General features: G+C 38.8%; 3 protein-coding genes across 4 annotated transcripts in view; 1 reads left to right on the top strand and 2 right to left on the bottom strand.

Annotated features, from left to right (window-relative positions):
- The window catches only part of LOC139941847 (spatacsin-like), a 35,416-nt gene extending 32,770 nt beyond the window's left edge, over positions 1-2,646 (bottom strand). For both annotated transcript variants that reach the window (XM_071938475.1, XM_071938477.1), the window contains exons 1-3: positions 2,443-2,646; positions 1,144-1,334; positions 361-579 (exon numbers count right to left, since the gene is read on the bottom strand). In XM_071938475.1, the coding sequence (XP_071794576.1) occupies positions 361-579; positions 1,144-1,334; positions 2,443-2,645 (613 nt within the window). In that variant the 5' untranslated portion in view covers position 2,646. The remainder of the gene's footprint in view (positions 1-360; positions 580-1,143; positions 1,335-2,442) is intronic.
- A 368-nt stretch (positions 2,647-3,014) lies between these two features.
- On the top strand, positions 3,015-12,356 carry LOC139941703 (snRNA-activating protein complex subunit 3-like). The gene is made up of 9 exons (XM_071938311.1): positions 3,015-3,158; positions 4,005-4,262; positions 4,673-4,780; positions 5,441-5,501; positions 6,224-6,325; positions 8,641-8,885; positions 9,662-9,814; positions 11,040-11,147; positions 11,520-12,356. Exons 2-9 carry the CDS (start codon positions 4,042-4,044, stop codon positions 11,665-11,667), a joined length of 1,146 nt encoding a protein of 381 aa, XP_071794412.1. The 5' UTR covers positions 3,015-3,158; positions 4,005-4,041; the 3' UTR covers positions 11,668-12,356.
- A 132-nt stretch (positions 12,357-12,488) lies between these two features.
- Positions 12,489-20,326, bottom strand: LOC139941527 (mortality factor 4-like protein 1). The gene is made up of 11 exons (XM_071938067.1): positions 20,265-20,326; positions 18,521-18,567; positions 18,238-18,305; positions 17,306-17,395; positions 16,185-16,318; positions 15,734-15,819; positions 14,817-14,918; positions 14,525-14,616; positions 14,265-14,367; positions 14,034-14,103; positions 12,489-13,743 (listed from the first exon to the last, which is right to left on the bottom strand). Exons 1-11 carry the CDS (start codon positions 20,293-20,295, stop codon positions 13,574-13,576), a joined length of 993 nt encoding a protein of 330 aa, XP_071794168.1. The 5' UTR covers positions 20,296-20,326; the 3' UTR covers positions 12,489-13,573.
- Between the last annotated feature and the right edge of the window lie 9 nt (positions 20,327-20,335).

The raw sequence follows: 20,335 nt of genomic DNA, 5'->3' as shown, positions 1-20,335 counted from the left end.
CAGCCCCCCCCCCCCCCCCCCAAAAAAAAAAAAAAATATAAAAAAATAAAAAATAAAATAAAAATTAAAACAAGACTTTCAAGAGAACTCAAACTAAATAACTACTTGCTTAACTTTTTAATAACTGTCTTTGGTTGTATGTATTTTTCTTAAGCATTTTTAATCTGATTTTCTTAAATTGGTCTGCATATTTTCTTAACTTGCTTAATATATTTAACCTCTGTGAAGCATCTCTGGACCCTTTTGGGGTTAAGGGCGCTATATAAAAGCCGTTTGTTATTATTATTATTGTTATTATTACTATGCCGACTTTAGAGATCTGCTAAGATCAGATTATTATCCAGTAGAAAGAAAGGATACAGATAACACCAGACTGGTGCAATAGAAACACCAGTCCATGTAGGAGTTTGCTATCGATTACACTGCCTTCTTTGGGGTCCCAGACCAACTCGATATGTTCCTTGAGCTCAGGTCTTATATCCGGGTTGAAGGATAATTTCAAGACGGAGTGATCAAAGAGGAGAGTTGAAGAAGAGGATTCAAAGGCCAAGACATTGATGCAGGATGGATCCGGGAGACCTGAGAACCAAAAAACAATGAACAATAATAAACTTACTACAAGAGGACAATCCTAGTCACACTGCATTTACAGTATCTCAGAAATTTAGTTTTTGTAATGTTTTAGAGCTTGATATATTAAGATATGGGCCTAATTTCATAAAGCTGCTTAGCAGTTTTCTTTGCCAAGCATAAACTGAGTGGGGCACCCATTGCAACAATGTAAGCTTTATGCGGTTTTGGCTGGTATTCCGTATTCAGGATGATTCAAAAGAGGGCGTGATCAGAAGAAGTTTGCACACAGTTTGCCTTATGGGGGACAGAATCTCCTGCTTACCAGCGCTCTACCAACTGAGCTGTTTAGCCCTATGTTTGCAGTTTCCCTATTTTGTCAATATCTTTGTTCAGGGGTGCCAGTCAGAAGCCATACAACCTGTTATTGTCAAATAGCCAATTTATGCCACAACCTGGTGGGAGAGAAATATTGTGATTGAAAAATTTTCTAATTTTGAGTTCTTACAATTTAGTATTCAGGTATTTGAAAACAAAAATCTAAATCTCTTAGAGAGCAACCTGCACACTTGCCTTCCTTTGTGTCGTTGCATAGAATCTGTTGTAATTGTTGTTTGGCGCATTTTACCGAGTGAGACACAGTCACTTTGAGTTGATCGGAATTGATGGATAAATGATGTACAGTTAGACTGTAGTCGTTACTAAGGACAAGGAGAGAAGCTTCACAGGTTTTAGACTCTACGGTTGCTTCACTGCGTTGAACCCTGTGAAGAAAACAAAACCCTTGTCAAATATTTTTAAAAACAGAAAGGCAAATATTTATTTATTTCATCAAAATGCTTGATGATGCCATATCAACCTGCCACTAAGGCCTTAGTAAGGGATTTACAATTCTTGAAGGATGTTAGACTCAACTTCCCTCTACCTTCTCACCTTCACCCCTTGGCCTAACCCCCTCCCCCTAATACCCACTAATGGGGTGATGTACTCCTTTTTTTCAAAATTTGTAATTTTCGGTCTTCAGTTGAGCTAGGTTGTCTTCTGATGATCGCCTTCCACGCATCCCTGGTCCAACATCAAGTCCTAACCTCAGTTGTTTCTTGATGTGTTGCATACTTCGTCAGCTGATCTACATTTATAATCTCCTCCTTCCCTTGGGTTGCTCCTGTTTCTATATCGATGGGTTCCCAAAGATTGAGAACTAGGGGCCCACAGCTAGCTCTGGATGGCAGATACAGTGTGTAGTGCAGTCAGCCAGCCTCATCCTTTGGTCTTATTAACTAGCACCCCAGATATATTTTGTAAGTCACCCACCCACACATACTTTCTTTTAAACTTTGTTTAAAGCCATTGGACCCTTTCGGTTCAGAAAAAAAAAAAAAAAGTTCACAGATTTACACATAACTTACAGGGTTTACAGAAGGCAATGGTGAAAGACTTCTCTTGAAATATTATTATAACATGAAATGCTTTACTTTTTGAGAAAACAGCAAAACAATGTAAATTCTCGTTAACGAGAATTACGGATTTATTTTAAACACATGTCATGACACGGCAAAACACGCAGAAACAAGGTTGGGTTTTTCCGTTGTTTTCTCCCGACTCCGATGACCGATTGAGCCTAAACTTTCACAGGTTTGTTATTTGATGTAGAAGTTGTGGTACACAAAGTGTGGGCCTTGGACAACACTGTTTACCGAAAGGGTCCAATGGCTTTAAAGAAAGGACATTGGACTTAATTTCATATGAAATTTTCGCCCTCACCCCTTGGCCATAACCCCCTCCCTCCCAACAGTCACACCACCAACCATAGCCACACCACCCAGCCCCTCCCCTTATTTGGGGTAACTGGTGTTCATAATCTCAACTTACCGAATTTGCAGAATGTTTTGATCAATCACGGTGCTGTTTTCTCCTTCTTCTTCGACAGTCAGGACTTCAACATTTCCATTTACATAATGTACGATTAAAGCGCTGCCATGTGCAATGTAGTGTAAACTCAGAATTTCTTCTGGCTCGACAGAAATTGTCAATTTGTGCAGCGAAACTGGGAAGCTGTGGGCGGAAACAGCCATCTTTTGGGTGTACTAAAACAAGTGTGGTGTGGGACCAGTCGAAAGCACACGGCTTGCTAACCTAGAAAGTGAACTGCAACCCTGACGTCTTTTCACCGTGTTGTTTCACAAACTAAAAAAACAACTTGCACATATTTGGCTTTGCGCAATTTTTGCGCAAATTCCAAATTCTTAGAGGTAGGCCGTTTCAGAGTTGATGGCTTCGACTACGGCCAGACTTCCCCGCCTTTATGCGTTGAGATATAAAAAGACGTCCTTTGCACCAGCCGTAGCCGTAGCTGCTGTAGAAGCCAATCAATTTTGCGCCATATAATAAATGGCATGCCGCGCGAATTAAGAAAAGGTAATTCAAAGATTGCGCCCATCAGTGACCATCACACTGCAGCATGCGCAACCGACTGCATATGAACTGAAGTGAATGTTTACCTTTCCTGAACAGCACATGCGAGAGAACGAAGGTCAAACGTAACTGATGTTTACAGCAGAATTGGTTCATTGATTGACTTCTTCAAGGTGAGGACATGATGAATTCTTAAAGATTAGATCTTACAGTGGCAAAACAATGTGTTTTTTGTTTTACCAATGTGAATGTCCAATCTGTCAAACTCTGTCTCTGATTTATTTTGATAAACAATTTGTTCCATTTTCTAGCTAGTCATGCATGCTGCATGCACTGCATGCACTGGCATCTGTCATTACTGGCATGCACTGGCTGTAGTCTGTCAAGTCATATTGCATGAACTGCAGTGTACGGGATCTTAAACGTTACTATTATTATATACAAAACTGACTTGATTTTTGGGGTTGAACAAAGAATTGACTAGAGTGGGATTCGAACCAACGACCTCCGGATTAACGTGCCGGCGCTCTACCAACTGATCTATCTAGCCCTATTTTGGCGGCGTCCCTATTTTGTCAATATCTTTGTTCGGGGTGCCAATCAGAAGCCATACAACCATTAACTACCGTGTAGCCAGGGATCACACCCAAATTACGATACAACCTGGGAAGCGGCAGCCAGGGGATCACCTTAAGGGGATGCGACTTTTTGTTTCAGATATCAATATAAACCACAAGGGAAACTGACTGGGTAAACTTGCAAGCTGCAGCAGTCTCCTGGAATCTTGTTCTACTTTCTAAAAAATTCTAGTCTGTGTGAGTCTCAGCTAGAACTATTATTATAATATAATATAATTTATATGAGGTTTGTGAAATGATGGCGGAATGAACCTCATAACCTTTGGTCCTCGTTAGTTCAAGTCTCACTCCATACAGTTTATCATAAGATTTGTAATAATTTGTTTCACTCCATGTTTCTACCCTTTCTTTGCAGTAAAGATTTTTTTTTTTAAATTTCAGTGGGCACTAACTATTGCCGCCGCTGTAACGTCACAAGATGACTGAGGACTCAACACCACCACCAGGCTCTCGGTGGGATGGCCACGGCTTTGTGGTGTCTCCAATGATGCATGTGGGAAGTTTCTTAGGACAGTGTGAGGAAGCCGTCGAAAATGAGGATGAGAGACTGCCTACTAAGATGTTAAAATCAGACCAAGAACTGGCTGAGGCGATGGGGACAACGGTGGAAATTGTTCATGAGCTGGGGAATGTCTGTGGGTTAGTTAGTATTTAATGTTGTAGCTACAGTGGGCAGTGTCGGGCGGACCTGCCCAGGGACTAACAAATTTCACCCATCACTCTGAGCAAAATACGTTGTGCCACCCAGCACAGATTTGCCCCAGATTGCACTTCAGCAATGATGTTTACATGTGTCTAACATGTTAAAAAGTAAACCATTTTGTTGAACCGCTCACCATTGGTGGACTATAAAATTGGATTTAAATTGGATTCTTTTCAAAACAGTGCCATAGAAAACTGAAAAATACTGTACAAAATTTAAGTGTGATCGGTCATTTCATCTTTTCTTTTGCAGTAGAAAGTTGCATACCATCTGAATATGTTGTCTCTGTTTGCTATATGACATCTCTGTAGTTTAATTGATATTTCTTTGTGATTGGTTCTGACAGTCCAGAATCGTTAAAGTGTCCAGCCGAAGATGTAACTCCACTTGATGAAGGTTGCCTGGGCACTGAAAAAGGCATCCCAGCTGGAGCTGAACAACTCAAGACAGTACAGTAAGATACAACTCATGAAAGCACAAGGAGAAAATCCTTGTTTGTTTATTTTTTTTTCAAAGATTTTCAAAGAGCAGAATAAAATCAGTGAGATTTTTTGAAGACAAACATCGGTGCTGCAGTACTCTTACTAGGTACTCGCACTCAAGTCCTACTTAAATAGAATTCTGCACTTACAATCACCATTCTCTGCCTACTAAGCAAGCGCCAAATTTCTGCACTAGCTGTGTAAGCAAAGAATGCCTAGTAACAAGCAAAAAATCCCTGCTAACTTGTGAAATATGCTTTTAATGTAACTGAGGAATTTCCTGCCCCTGTATTAGTGCAGAGTCTCTGCTTATGGTAAGCAGAGCCATGAAACTACGTGTAGGCCCTGATCAGCCAGGTAAGCACGCCTGGTTTACTCAAAGGGTCCAATTTCAGAAAATTGTTTAGCAGAAAATTCTGCTTAGCTAATTTCTTGGCTTAGCAAGAAAAAAACAGAAGGGAACCAGTCACAGTAATGGTCTTTATAGTGTTCTGGTTGGTAGCCTATGTTGTTTTATGCTAAGCAAGTTTTTGCGCTTACAGGCTTGGTCTCGTACCCCCCAAGTTAAACATGTTGTTTTCCGCACTCTTTTGTATTTTAACTTGCATCTTTATACTACTTTTCCTTCAAAGATTGCGACACAGGAAGTACGCAAGATATGAGAGAAAATACAGAAAATCTGAAGAACACATGGTGAGAACATAATCTAGCACTTTTCCATACATTTTCCAGTTACAAATTTGAAGGTAATTAAATCACCTTTTGAATTCTAGGCATACAAAATACCTGTCAGTTTTGTTTTATCTGTCACATTCATGTCGGTTTCTCAATTTTGCAAGATAAAAAAATGTATAATTAGTTTTGTTTATGTACAAATGTTTACTTTTTTTCCCTTTAGAAAAAAAAAATCAATTTGTCCTAGTGGGAATGAATTTAGAATTGTTTGCAATAAACATGAAAATTTCAAGCTGGCATCAACCTGAAAATAAAAGGCAAAGAAAAGTTCTTGAAAGCATTTCAATAAATCATTTTGAAAAATGGTGGACACATTATATTTGCACTGTTTAGTTTTGGGTAAATCTGTCTGTATGCACCCAATCCAAACACTGTATTCCTATGGTTTTCACCATGGTCCAATTTCATTGAGCTAGGCACAAAAATTTGCTTAGCACAAAAATGTTGCCTTGATAAAAACCAACAAAATTTCCACACGATTTTTCACGATTAGCAAACAACAGCTGAAGACCAGTTACAAGCAATGTGAAACAAATGTAAACTTGGTTGGAAATCATGTTTTTTAATCACGGAAGAAATTTCATGCTAAGCAATTTTTTGTGCTTAGCAGCTCTATGCAATTGGGCACATCTCACAAAGGCTAATGAATTCATTTCAAATATCTTGTAATTTTTTTTAAGGATTGTTTTGCGACATATGCAGACGATGAGGAAGAGGATTGTGTTGAGAGAACCACAGCCATCTTAGACGTCACATTCTTTAGACCCTCGGAAGCTATTTCAGTAAGTAATGGCAGCTGTGGGGAGAGTGTTGTGACCAAGCGGTCTTAAAGGAACACATTGCCTTGGATCGGACGAGTTGGTCTATAAAAAGCATTTTTTAACCCTTCTTTTTTATAAAATGCATATGGTTGGAAAGATGTTTTAAAAGTAGAATACAATGATCCACACAAGTTTGCCTCGAAATTGCTTGGTTTTCCTTTTACTGTGCGAACTTACACGGTCGGCCATTTATGGGAGTCAACGGTCAGCCATACTCCCATAAATGGCTGACTGTGTTAGTCGACGAGGTAAAGGGAAAACCGTGCAATTCTGAGGCGTTTGTGTGGATTATTGTATTCTACTTTTACAATGTCTTTCTACCTATATGCATTTTATAAAAAATGGTTACAAATGCTTTTCTAAGACCAACTCGACCTATCCACGGCAATGTGTTCCTTTAAGGGGTTTGGGTACTTTTTACTGCACAAAACACAATCATGCGCAGACTTAAATGAAACTTACCGGGTTTAAAGACAATGATTGTAGCAAGCTTCCCTTGAATTATTACCTGGGCCCAATTTCATAGAGCTACTAAGCACAAGAATTTTCTTAGCATGAAATTTCTTCCTTGATAATAACAGGATTACCAACCAAATTTCCCCTTGATTCTCAGGATAAGCAAACAACAGCTGAATACCAGTTACAAGAAATATGCAACAAATGGGAAATTTTGTTGGTAATCCTGTTATTATCAAGGAAGGAATTTCATGCTAAGCAAATTTGTGTGCTTAGCAGCTCTATGAAGTTGGGCCCAGCTGAAGTGCTCTAGTCTTTAAGAAATTATTAAAACAATTTCCCTGAATTATTTTAGCATGTACAATGAATATACGCGACTCTCTGAAAACATTGCTCTGCTGTAAATTTCTCTTTTTTTCCTCGAAAACTTGATGATTAAAGGAATATTACAGAATTGGTTTTTGCTGACAAAACAGTTGCTGGAAGTGTAAGCACTTTGTGTAATCCAACCTTTACATTACCTGATAAACCTGTCGAAGTTCGAGATCGATTGGCCATCTGAGTCACGAGAGAAAAGTGAAAAACCTGATTACAAATTTTGCATTGCATTGATGCCCAAACAAAAATGAATAAAATGATCACTGAGCGATAAACTCCAATGCGAAATTAGATTATTTATTTCTCATCAAATATGACATTTCAGACATAAATATTTTATGGGATGTTTTCTACTATCATCATCATTAGAAGACCGTGTAAGTTTTATGGACATCTGTGATCATCACTGATCTGTGATCAATTTTCTTTCGTACCAATTCTGTATATTCCGAAACTGAAACTTCTAAAGGTAAACTATATTATATAGAAGAGTTTGCGGTAACACCATGTAATAACAATCTCTAAATGAGTTGGGGTGGTTCTTCTGGAGAATTCTCCAGAAGACGATCAGAGCATACTGATCGAAACATCGAGTTAACCCAACGGTTCTTTTCAGAACCACCCCAACTCATTTAGAGATTGTTATTACATGGTGTTACCGCAAACTCTTCTATATCTTATCTCCACCATGCAAAGTTTCAAATCCTACTAAACTATATTACATTCATCTTCGTTCACAGTGAGTAGGAATTCATGTTTTAGCCAAAATCTCGATATACAAAAGTGTCAACAACTTTTAAGGAGCCAAAATGTGGCTTTGAATCCTAGCCTTACTGCTGGTGGCATTACACTATTCAAAGCTGTTGATTTCTTATCACATATTTTTTTATAATAGATGTTAAATTTGCATCGGGGATAAAGAATATTAATTTTGGTTTTTACCCATACACCGATGTGTGTTAGCACTGTATACTCAGTACTTCCCGAGTCCTGTGAAAAAATATCACAGGCATGTTACTCGGGTGGGATCCGAACCCACGACCCTTGCAATTCTAGAGCAGTGTCTTACCAACTAGACTACCGAGGTTGCCCGGCAGCTAGAGGCAGTTCGAATCCTATGTTTTGGCAGCGGGTACCGCAACGATATAATAGATGTTAAATTTGCATTGGGGATAAAGAATATTAATTTTGGTTTTTACCCATACACCGATGTGTGTTAGCACTGTATACTCAGTACTTCCCGAGTCCTGTGAAAAAAATATCACAGGCATGTTACTCGGACAGGACTCGGGAAGTACTGAGTATACAGTGCTAACACACATCGGTGTATGGGTAAAAACCAAAATTAACATATTTTGTTGTTGCCATTGATTTTCAAAGTGCCAACCAAACTTATACAGACCCTTTAAAAGAAGCCATATTATTATTTTGTTTATCTCCAGTCAAGGAATGTGTACCGGTCTTTCTACATAGACAGAGAGCTTCTAGTCCTTGCAGACCAGAAGTTGACAGAGCTACGAGACAAGATAGTCTGTGCTGCGGACCTGTTTATACCTCATGACGAGTACAGCGAGTGTCCGGATGCGACAAAGGAGCGAGCGCAGGACATTTATAAATCCTCGTACTTTCTGATTGAAGACGATTTCTATAACGACTTCAGAGATTCTGACAGCAAAGATTTGAGCAAGTACGAGTCATGTTTAACAAATTGGGAAAACAAAAATCCTGGGGAAATCCATCACCCATAATTTTGTTAGAGCTGCTCAAGCACAACAAATTAGACAAGCACAACACGATCGTTTGGAAAACTTTCTGCGTGGCGCCACCACTTTTTCGTTCGATATGAAATAATCAAGTATCAAATTTACCCTAATGAGATAGATATTCCTTTTTGTAAAAATTAGTGAAAAAGTGGTGGCACCATACAGAAAGTTATCCAGATGTTCCAATTTGTGTACAATCAGTGACTGGTGCCATGCGTGGTTTTATTCCACACAGAAAACTTTAAGAATTCTTTTCTGCCTGGGCACCTCTGCGCTAATGTCATTTTTTGCTCAAAATACCTGGCTGTCAGACACACATTCTACCATTTTAACATTATCACCACGCCATTGATGTACCAAAATGCACTTAAAAGTGTAATGTACTTTTGTCTGTAAACGCAAGTGAAAATCAAACTTTGACAATGGTACATTCAATTATGCAAGTGAAATTTTGACGTGCTTGTCTGGAAGTCTACTGAATTCTGAAAATCTGTTCCGCGTTTGTGTAGAATACATAAATGTAGCAAGAGTAAGAAAAGATCTCAAAAGAACATAATCTGTCCAGCAAGTAGATACACACAGTGTTACCGCAAACCAAATATACATTGATCCCTCACCATGCAATGCCGCAGAACCCATTGTGTCGTGCAGAGTCCCATTGTGCTATTTTTCCTACTGAGGTCTTAACTTGTTTTTCCAGGTGTGTTGTTGACTGGATGAAACCACGCAAGACCATGACTTCCAAATCCATGGAGGATGTAACATTCAACGATCTAAACATCCGACTTGGCTATCCGTACTTATACTGCCATCTTGGAAATTGTCAACACATCATGGTGTTTACTGATCTCAGGTAAGGCTCTGGCTAACTCTGGCTAATGAAGTCATAGCTACTCCCATAGTCACTGTGTGTTATGTCTGGCTCCCTGTATGCCATATGGAATGTAGCACTGACTTTCTTTCGGACCTATGAAGAGCCAGACTACGATTTGGTTTCAAAGCCATTACTGACACCGTATAGACTGCTATGGCTATGGCTGAACCACCACGTCAACGTGTGTAAAAGCATTTACCTTCCTTAGCAACAGCCGTAGCCACCAGTTTAGTGGCCATCCTCTGTCTAGCTCCGTGTATGCCATATGAAATGTAGCACTGACTTTCATTCATACCTATGAGACCCCAGACTATTATTTGCTTTCAAAGCCATTATTGACACACCTATATCAGAATACGTGTAGATGGCTATGGCTGGACCACCATGTCAACGTCTGTTGATGCCTTTACTTTCCTTAGCATTAGCCATAGACACCAATTTAGTGGCAATCCTTTGTCTAGCTCCCTGTCTGCCATATTAAATGTTGCACTGACTTTCATTAAAACATGAGGAGCCAGACTATTATTTGCTTTCAAAGCCACGGATCTGTAGCATTGGTGACACACACCTGTGTCAGAATAGATGGCTATGGCTTGATCCCAATGTCAACTTGTGATAAAGAATACACTTTCCTTGGCAACAGTCGTAGCCACAAATTTAGCCACTTTTTGTCAGGTAGCCATTTTCATCTGGTTGCCTGTGTGCCATATTAAATGTAGCACCGACTTTTGTTCAGACAAGAGGAGCCAGACTATTATTTGCTTTCAAAGCCACAGATCTGTAGCATGGGTGACACACCTGTGTCAGATTAGACAGCTATGGCTATGGATTAATCACCAGTCAACCTGTGTTGAAGTGAACACTTTCCTTAGCAACAGCCAAAGCCACCAATTAAGCCATTTTTTTTCAGGTAGCTGTTTTCATCTGGTTTCCCGTGTGCCATATTGAGCATTATTGTGATTATTCAAAAATAAAGAAGCCAGACTACTTTTTGCTTCTGTCATGAGCTTAAATAAAGTGATGCTAGTATTATGAGATTGTCTACAATACATTAGTGGGAAAAGCAAGTTGATTTTTAAGAAATATTTAAAATAAATTTTTACAAATCTTTGTTTAGGGGAGCATGTTCAAGTATTTACAAGTCAATTGCTAGCTTTGCTTGTTATATTTTGATAGTATTTGATAATGTAAAAATGTTTTTCAGATTGCTTACAAACACTGATTGCCAAGACCTGAGCAGGTATCCCGTCCTAACACACAAGCCTTACTGGAGACGTAATATCTGCTTATGCTGTGGCATCTACACTGCCAGGTAGGTTGACCAGAATGGAATCGTTATTCTTGATTTTCAGTATCAATATTTGAACCAATACTTGTGATGTATGAACGTTTTGCATGGTTAGACGGATAAAAATAAAAACTATAGGTAATAGGAAACTTGCGGGTACAACCATGTAATCATTCTCTTTTGAGGGAGTGTTGGCTCTGAAAAGAGTCGGTTTGGTTTCGAAGTTAACTCTGTTCGTCTTCAGGATAAAACCTTTCGTACAGTAGTACATAGCTGCCAACATTTGCATTTTGCAAACAGGGAAGTTAAAACAAAGGAACGGTTCCAACAACCAAAGGTATACGCTTCCTTTTCCTAACTTCATTTTATTGTCCATCTCTTCTTGATTTACTCCAGATGGGTGACCTTGGAAGACAGTTTCTCAACGACAGATCCAAGTTTCTTCTGTGAGAAATGCTTCAGAATGCTACACTATGATAAGAATGGAAAGAAGTTGGGCCTGTTCCAAGCGTACCCCTACGTAGATCCTGGGATCTTTAGCTAACAGGCAGTGACAACAGTCAACTCCGCAGCAGCTCCTAGTGTGTGTATGTTTATTTAGTTGTCGTTTTGTTGTTATTTAAGTTTGACAAAGCACATTTGACCTTCTCTAACAAAACTAAGGCAAAGTCGCAAAAGCATATTTATCCACGACAACTATAGCAATTGCTATAGTGCCCTTTGCAAGGTTTTAAATTGCTGCTTCAAGGCCTGCAGTTGTTTTTAATTTTTTGTTAACCTGTGCTTTAATGAGATGATTAGTGCAAACCTATCATTAGAAAGCTTCCAAACAGAAAAATGTGCTGAATTGATATTTTCTTACTTTGTCTTCTTGTTTTTTGAGGAACCAATCTCTGTGTTATCTTGCAAAAAAGGTCGCCTCCTGTACCAGACTTGAAGAAGTATCTTGTTATTTTTTTAAAATACATTTCAAACTTCACATGGAACGTTTACTCTGTTAAGAGTGCTGTGTCAATCTGAGATGGAGAAATAAACAACGATCAAAACTTGAATTTCAAATCTTAGCAACGCCTGAAAGGGGATGAACTTGTGACAAATTTCACTGAAAACGATGGTTTCTTTGGTGATGAAAGCACATCAACTGTTGCATGTTTTTGTTGTTTTAAATTAAAGAATATTTATATGGTTGAACAAGTCTATCGAGTTCACTGCAAATGTTGTGTTTATCATATGTTGTCCAGCAGTAATAGGTTTTGTTCTTTGTTTTTTTGGTGGGGAGGGGGGGGAGGGAGGGGGGAGGGGGGGACTAACTCTCGGAGTGAAGTTTGTCAAATGAAATGAAGTGCATCTGTAAGGTCTAAAATGTTTTATTAAACGACAGACATTTATTAGTTACATGTATATATACAGCAGAAATGACATTTAGGTTCAACATGGGCTAAGTTGGGATTTAAGGCTTTTAACATGAACTTGTAATCATCAACCTTATAGCAATGAGCTGACGTTATTAGGCCATACAATTACGAAATGTATCATCATTGGTTTTGAAAGAATTACTTCCGATCCCCTTGTTTTTGTTGAATACATAGACAACCAATCTGTGAAAATGCTTATAAAATTACTCACTAGTTGACAAGAGTTTTTTATTTTTATTTGAGTTATTACTTGTTTATGTACATGATTAATACAATTTGGCTTTGTAGTTACGGGTGAACAAACAAATTACCAAATGTTTGCCAGTACCAACTCTACAGCAAGTAAGCTTTTTAGATTGAAAACCCTTTCTTTTGCTATAAAACAAAAATTTAAACTTTACAACCTCAGTAAGGAGAGTCCCGTTAGTATTGAAGTAATTGATAACTCGCAAACACAGTTTGTTTGCTTTCGGGTGTGTGTGTCCCCATTATACAATAAGTTAACATGGGTTAAAGGAAGTTGGTCAGAAGAGGGCGCTATTTTACACAATTTGTACACAATTCACAGTAAGGGTGACAGAGGGCCGAATAACTTGCAACTCCAATACTAGCACACAATGTCTGTAATTCAGCCTAACTTCCCTCATTTTACCACTCGAAGACAAGTTGTTAAGGACAGAAATAATACAAACTGTGAGGCCATTGCTAAAAAATGTTTCAAAGTCTACCACAGCTTTATAGCTTCATGCTGCGTTAATTCTGAACAAAAATCAAGCTCATCGACTTCCCTACGTGCCTCTGGTAGTTCTTGGGAGGCAGCCTGTGTAAAGTGGGCGTAGTTTACGACAGATTTTCAACGGGAAAACATCTACTCATGTTCCTAAACTGCCTGGGTGCGGCACTTTTGGCAGCCAGGCACATCGATATGACCATGGAGTCAGAGATCAAAAGCATTCAAATTTTTTTTGGAAGGAGCAATACATTCTTTTTGGCTACTCTAATTGTTACAACACTCGCCTCCGGCAGTCTTCTTCTTCAGACTGCTTTGCGGTGGTACTCTGGCGGTGCCGTATCGTAGTCGCCGGTGCTGAACAGCGTGGAGGAGTTCTTGTGAAGGTATTTCATGAAGTCTTGGAGGTGGGTCAAGAGGAGCTGGACGCTCTTCTCGTCCAGTGGGGTGTAGGCCAGGAGACTCCCTAGCTTCACTGAAATAAAATAATGACAATTGGGGAGGCTAATCAGTCCAACTAGCAGCTGAGAAGCTGAGTTATGAAGGATGTGGCTACAATATGTTTACTTGTTTCTTATTTACCCCCAAATTGGGGCAACCAGGATTTATTGAAGTCATGTAAATTGGGTCACTAGTTATTTTAATGGAATTAAAAAAATGATGCCAGGAGAAAAAAAAAACAACTGGCCCCTGTTTGTTTAATATGAATCACTACTAATGAACACTTGTGCATTTAGGGGATATGACCATTCTATAAAAACTTACCAAAGAGTCTTAGGAGATGATGAGCGCCATAGATTCTTGACAAGGGTTCGTCGGGATGACTCGCAAGGATCTGAAAAAAAAGGTGAAGAATAATTTTAATTGTTTGAACAAAATTGCTTTTCTTGATCAGTGGTTTCACATAACCACTTTAAATAGCAATTTAAAATACAACAACTGCCCGGTCCTTACAACGCTGAAGTATCAGACCTATTACAGTAATTACATACTTACATCGGCATACTGTGGTCTCTCAAACTTGTAAAGAAGTTGTGTTCCAAGCATGACATTGAAATACTCCTTCAGTCCCTGTGTGACCTCGACAATACCACTCTCTCTGTAATTCAACATTCAATATAATTCAAAATAAATAAATAAACCAAGACACTGACGATTGATTAAAGCAGCAGAGTTATAAAAACCTAAATAAATAGTGACGTTTTCTTTCCCACATAGGAAGGGGCAACTCATTGCCTTAATTTGTTTGTACTCACTTTGCCGGGGTGATGTCTTTCTTTAACTTCTTGTGTTTGACATAATCATTCAGGATGGAGTCCACTGTGTTCTTGGCTGGTAGATGCAACAGCTACCCACAAAAAATAGAAGAATATCAAACTTTACAGGCAAAAAGTTATTATACATACATTGTGTCTTTGAAAGATTTGCTTGTGTACACCTTTTTATCTAATAAGGCTAATTGTAGTAATTATCTGGTCAATATAAAAGCATGAGGAAAATATTTATAAAGAAACAAAATAACTCAAATCATTCCTATGAATTTCTCACCATCTTCTGTCTTGTAATGAGGTCCCAGTCATCCACCAAGATTGGTTTGAGCTCATCATGAACTTTGACCTTAATCTCAACCTTGTTCACAAAAGATTCCTCCTGCAAACAGACAAAAAGAAAAAAAAAGTTAAGTTTTTAGTTGTACAGAAGCCTAAAATGACCAAATTTGAAAATACTTGGGAAGTTTAACTCTTTAGAAACCATAGTGGTCACAGGCAGCTAATCCAGACTCAAGCTCTGGTGTTTCTGATCAGCAGAATGTGGGTTTGAGTCCTGGTCTTGACACTTTTGCCCTGAACATGCTGAACAAGACACTTTTAAAACCACTATTGCTTCGATCTTCAGTTGGGAGGTAAAGCCGTAGGTCCTGTATGTTGTATATTTGGTTTGCGGTAACACATGTGTGTATCTACTTGCCAGGTAGAGTTTGTTCTTAGAGAACTGTCTTGCTTTATTTTACTGACGCGGAGTAGATAATCGGAGGTTCGGGAGACTTCTCAGTTCTGAAAAAAACTGTCCTGCTTTTTAACTATTACCATGGCGGATGGTATAGAAAATAGACTGGACTACTGCTTCAGCTTTTAGGATCGTAATTAACTGTACTGCCGCAGAGTCAATTTTGAATTGGTCTCAACGTTTCGACTAGCTTGATCTAGTCATCGTCAGGAGACTGATGTCCTGTATGTTGTTATAAAAACTACCAACACACACAAAACACCCCAGTACAGACTTATTACTAAAAGAAGGGGTTCGCCCCAGTGTGTCTGGCAGTATGTTTTTTTCTCACTTATTTTAAGGGTGCATTCTAACGGAAGAAGACACTTTGATTTCTGACAGAGTAGAGAATGCTTGGAATTTCCTTTAGATACATTTTTTTGAGAATATAACAAGAACCGCGGAGCTTCATATCTTACATTTTCCACAGTAGCATCAGCCCGTGCCCTCTTTTTCCTTGGTGGCTCTACAGGTGTTGGTGTGCTGACAGGCTCCGGAGCAACCTCTGAAAATATATTGAAAAGTCAATTATCGCCAAGGTAAACATTCATCCCCATGGCATTTTTGTAATCTACGGTTACAGCTAGAGGGCTCTGTCAGCCTTTTTGAGCCCTGTGTCAAGTGCACACATTTTCAAAACAATTGACAGAGCTTAAGCCGGAACCAAAACCATGGTTTTGAAAAGGGCCTATGAAAAATTTTGGAAAACAGAAATAAATTAATAATACCTTAAACTAAATTAGTTTTCTCTTATCTAAATTTTTTGTTTTAACTGCCAAAAATCTGACGAAGAATCCTATGTATGTTAAAATGAAATAGAACTTTAATGGACTTCAAATTCCAGAGAGGGTGAACATATCATTTACATACGTGGTTCTGGTTTCGTCTTTTTGACTGTGTTTTTCTCGACAGACGGTGTCGGTGCTCTTTCTCGTTCCTTCTCCTTGTCTCCTTCTTTTACCTTGTCAAGTTTCTGTTTCTGAGCCCGGGCTCGTTTGGCGTTACTGAAACAAAAAAAATCAATCAGTCTATAATAGATGTTAAACCAAAATTAATATTCTTTATCCCCGATGCAAATTTAACATCTATTATATCGTTGCGGTACCCGCTGCCAAAACATAGGATTCGAACTGCCTCTAGCTGCCGGGCAACCTCGGTAGTCTAGCTAGTAAGACACAGCTCTGGAGTTGCAAGGGTCGTGGGTTCGAATCCCACCCGAGTAACATGCCTGTGATATTTTTTCACAGGACTTGGGAAAGTACTGAGTATACAGTGCTAACACACATCGGTATATGGGTAAAAACCAAAATTAATAAATCAATCAGTCCTCGGATAATCAACGGTATTTATGGGCTCAAGTTTATATAGCTGCTCTAGCAGAAACAACTGCTTACAAATAATCTGCTAAGCAAGAATAAGCAGGATACAAGATATAGTTAATTTACTTGTAAGGAACGCAATCCTAAAGCAGTTATAAAAGTATTCATGCTCAAGGATGCAAGTGTCATGACCGGGACTTGAACCCACACTCTGCTGATCAGAAACACCAGAGCTTGAGTTTGGTGCTCTTAACCGCTTGTTACCCATAAAAATACAGTTTAATTTACCAGTAAACATTGAGGTAAGAAATTTAGGTAATTCATTGTGTACAAACTGAAACATAGAGCCACTGAGTTGTCAATTGTACAGATCAGTATTGTCACAGATATATTTTTACAGATTTATGCGAGACAAGGACATAATGCATACACAAATCTTAAAGAGGAGATCAAAGAAATACAGAATAATCACAAATTTTCATAAAAGTTAAACAAGTCACAAATAATAGATGTTATCAAACTGTAACTCTATAATATTGATTTTAATAATACTACATAGCGAGTAAAAATAATTACATAAAGTCAAAATGAGACCAAACCTACAGGTCCTAGACCAGCACCAAGACAAGTCTATGTGCACAAATAACATAAATTACGAAATAAAGTACTCACACTTGTTGGGCCTTGAAAAGTTCCTTCTGTTTCTGTATATTTGCTTCGTTAAACTTCAGCGCTCTGCTCTCCGGCACCCATTCATCCCAACTGCAGAACGGCAAAAGAAAGAAAAAACATGTTTTAGTTTTCAGTGTTTTGCGAAGCGCGATTCTTTCTCCCGTTGGGGACTGCTTTTAAAGAACACGTTGCCTTGGATCGGTCGAGTTGGTCTTTGAAAAGCGTTTGTAACCATTTTTTTTATAAAATGCATATGGGTAGAAAGATGTTGTAAAAGTAGAACACAATGATCCACACAAACATGACTCCAAATTACACCGTTTTCCTTTTACCTTGTCGACTAACACGGTCGGCCATTTATGGGAGTCAAATTTTTGACTCCCATAAATGGCCGACCGTGTTAGTTTGCACAGTAAAAGGAAAACCACGCAAATTTGAGGCAAACTTGTGTGGATCATTGTATTCTACTTTTAAAACATCTTTCCAACCATATGCATTTTATAAAAAAGGGTTACAAACGCTTTTTATAGACCAACTCGTCAGATCCAAGGCAACGTGTTCCTTTAAGTCACCTAAGAAAGTTTGAAGGCTCTAGGAGATTAAAAAACCCTGCAATCAGAAAAGTCCTGACAAATCACACGCCTGGAATAATTTTTAAATCTGATAAAGGTAGGACAAATTTGTTATAATGTCTTGTTTAAATAATGGAGACAAATGTACAGAGACTAGGGCCTTTTCAAAACCATAGCTTTCGCTTAGGTTCTGGCTTAGGCTTTTGACAGTCAAAATAGGTGCTTTTCGATGCAGAGCTTTAAATGGTTCGGCAGAGCCTTAGTGGGAATCCCAAGCCGATAGCTATCGTTTGGAAAAGGCTAGGTGTAACTGGTGATTCGTCCTGAAAAGGGAATTACAACATTTTCAACAATACTCACTTTTTGTTCCAACCGTTGTAGTGAATGAAGTACCTGACTGCCTTATCTTTAATAACTGACTTTACACACTGAAATAAGTATAAGAAACAAATATAATAGTCAATAATGATAACACAAACATCCAAACCAAATAGCACAATAATATGTTGTTTGGAATGGAATTTGTTTTCTGTAGAAGTGCAGAAGTGCGCATTATAAATCAATATTATTATTTAAAATAAAAGCTATTGGGACTTGGAAAAAGATTAACGTAACTTATGTGAACAACTCCTGATGCACTTACTTTAGCTTCATACAGTAGAGGGCCATGGAAGCAAAGAACTCTTTCACCTGAAATTAATGAATAAACTTTTAAAAACTCGCAGACGTCACATACTTTTGAAGTTTAAAAAAAACGTTAGAAAAAATCTGTGACAGGCATTTTTTATATGAGTGGAATTTCAACTTCTCAAATCAGGTAAAAATAAAGAAAATTGTACTCAAATTTGTGTTTGCATTGTAAAGAACCTTTAAACCCAGGACATCAGTGCAGTGGCACTGACTGACGACCTACCAGGGCTAATTCTTGGCCCTACAATAAGCCTATTCGCTATTGCAGCTGCGCATGTCCGTTACTGCTGACAATTAAAAAGTGGTACACAGCTTACAAAAAAAAGTACCACTTACAAAAGTACAACAATGGACTCAAAAGCATGAAAAAGCAGAAAAGTTTCTGCATGGCGCCACCATTTTTGTATTCAATATGAAAAAATAATTTAATAATATAAATGTTGGGCGCAATCGGTCAATCTGCGCGATCAACCGATCGCGCTGCGCTATCGACCGATCACGCTGCGCTATTGAAATATCTATTGGTCGCGCAGCAATCGGTCGATCGCGCAACAATGGGTCGATCGCGCAACATTCGGCAACGAATATCTGGATCAACCGATCGTGCGGGATGGCTCCGCGCGATCAGCCGATTGTGCAGGAATGATTTTGCGCGATCGGCTGATTGTGCAGGAATGGTTATGAGTGATCGGCCGATTGTGCAGGAATGTTTTTGCGTGATCGGCCGATTGTGCAGGAATTATTTAGCGCGATCGGCTGATGTTCAGGGGCCGAATTCACAAAGATGTAACATGATTGTAGCTGAAAATCAATCGTAGTGTGACGTCACTATATAAATCACTAGGGCGACACTGAAAATTTGATCTGCTGTGAATTTTATTGCTTTGAGAAATCGCCTCAAGGAATAGTTTACCTGCACGATCTACGATCGGTCGAACGCGCAAACCTATTCCTGCACGATCGGTAGATGGCGCAAAACTTTTCCTGCACGATCGGTTGATCGCGCAAAACTTTTCCTGCACTATCGGTCGATCGCGCAAACCCATTCCTGCACGATCCCTAGATCGTGCAAGGCCTTTCCTGCGCGATCCGCTGATAATGGGAAAAAATACTTGTAGCGCAATCGGTCAATCGCGCAAAGATGTCATTGCGCGATCGACCGATTGTTGCGCGATCGACCGATTGCTACGCGACCGATTGATCTTAATTTGATTGTTTAATAGCGCAGTGCGATCGGTTGATCGCGCAGACTGACCGATCGCATATAGATACAATACATATAGTACAATAGTATTTAATTTACCTCAGTGAGATTATCCCTTTTTTTGGTAAAAATTAGTGAAAAAGTGGTGGCGCCATACATAAAGTTATCAAAAATAAAGTGGAAGTCGCATGTCAAAGGTTTGTAGAGTGTCGGAATTAGACGCACAACCACCGGTCCTACGTACATGAGTCATGACTTGTAAACATGACATTTTGTACATGTTGCATTGCATTGTCCGTTGTCCTTTCGTGTACGTCTTTACGAAGTCACGTGTACGTTAACGTTAATTCACAGAAGCAGAGTTTCTGAAACTTGAAAATCACACTAATGACACAAATTGCATTTATCTTCATGATGTTACCGCTGTTAACAAGGTATAATTATTTTAAAGGCAAACAAACACCAATAAGCCATTGTAAAAAGCCAAACAAACCTTCGCTGAATTTCGTCTTGGGAGGCGCCATATTGGAAATATCGGTCTCACTCCAAACTAATAAAATATGT

The sequence above is a fragment of the Asterias amurensis genome, chromosome 9, assembly GCF_032118995.1.
Source record: "Asterias amurensis chromosome 9, ASM3211899v1".
Taxonomy (NCBI): Eukaryota; Metazoa; Echinodermata; class Asteroidea; order Forcipulatida; family Asteriidae; genus Asterias; species Asterias amurensis.
This window is presented reverse-complemented; position numbering and strand designations above follow the sequence as displayed.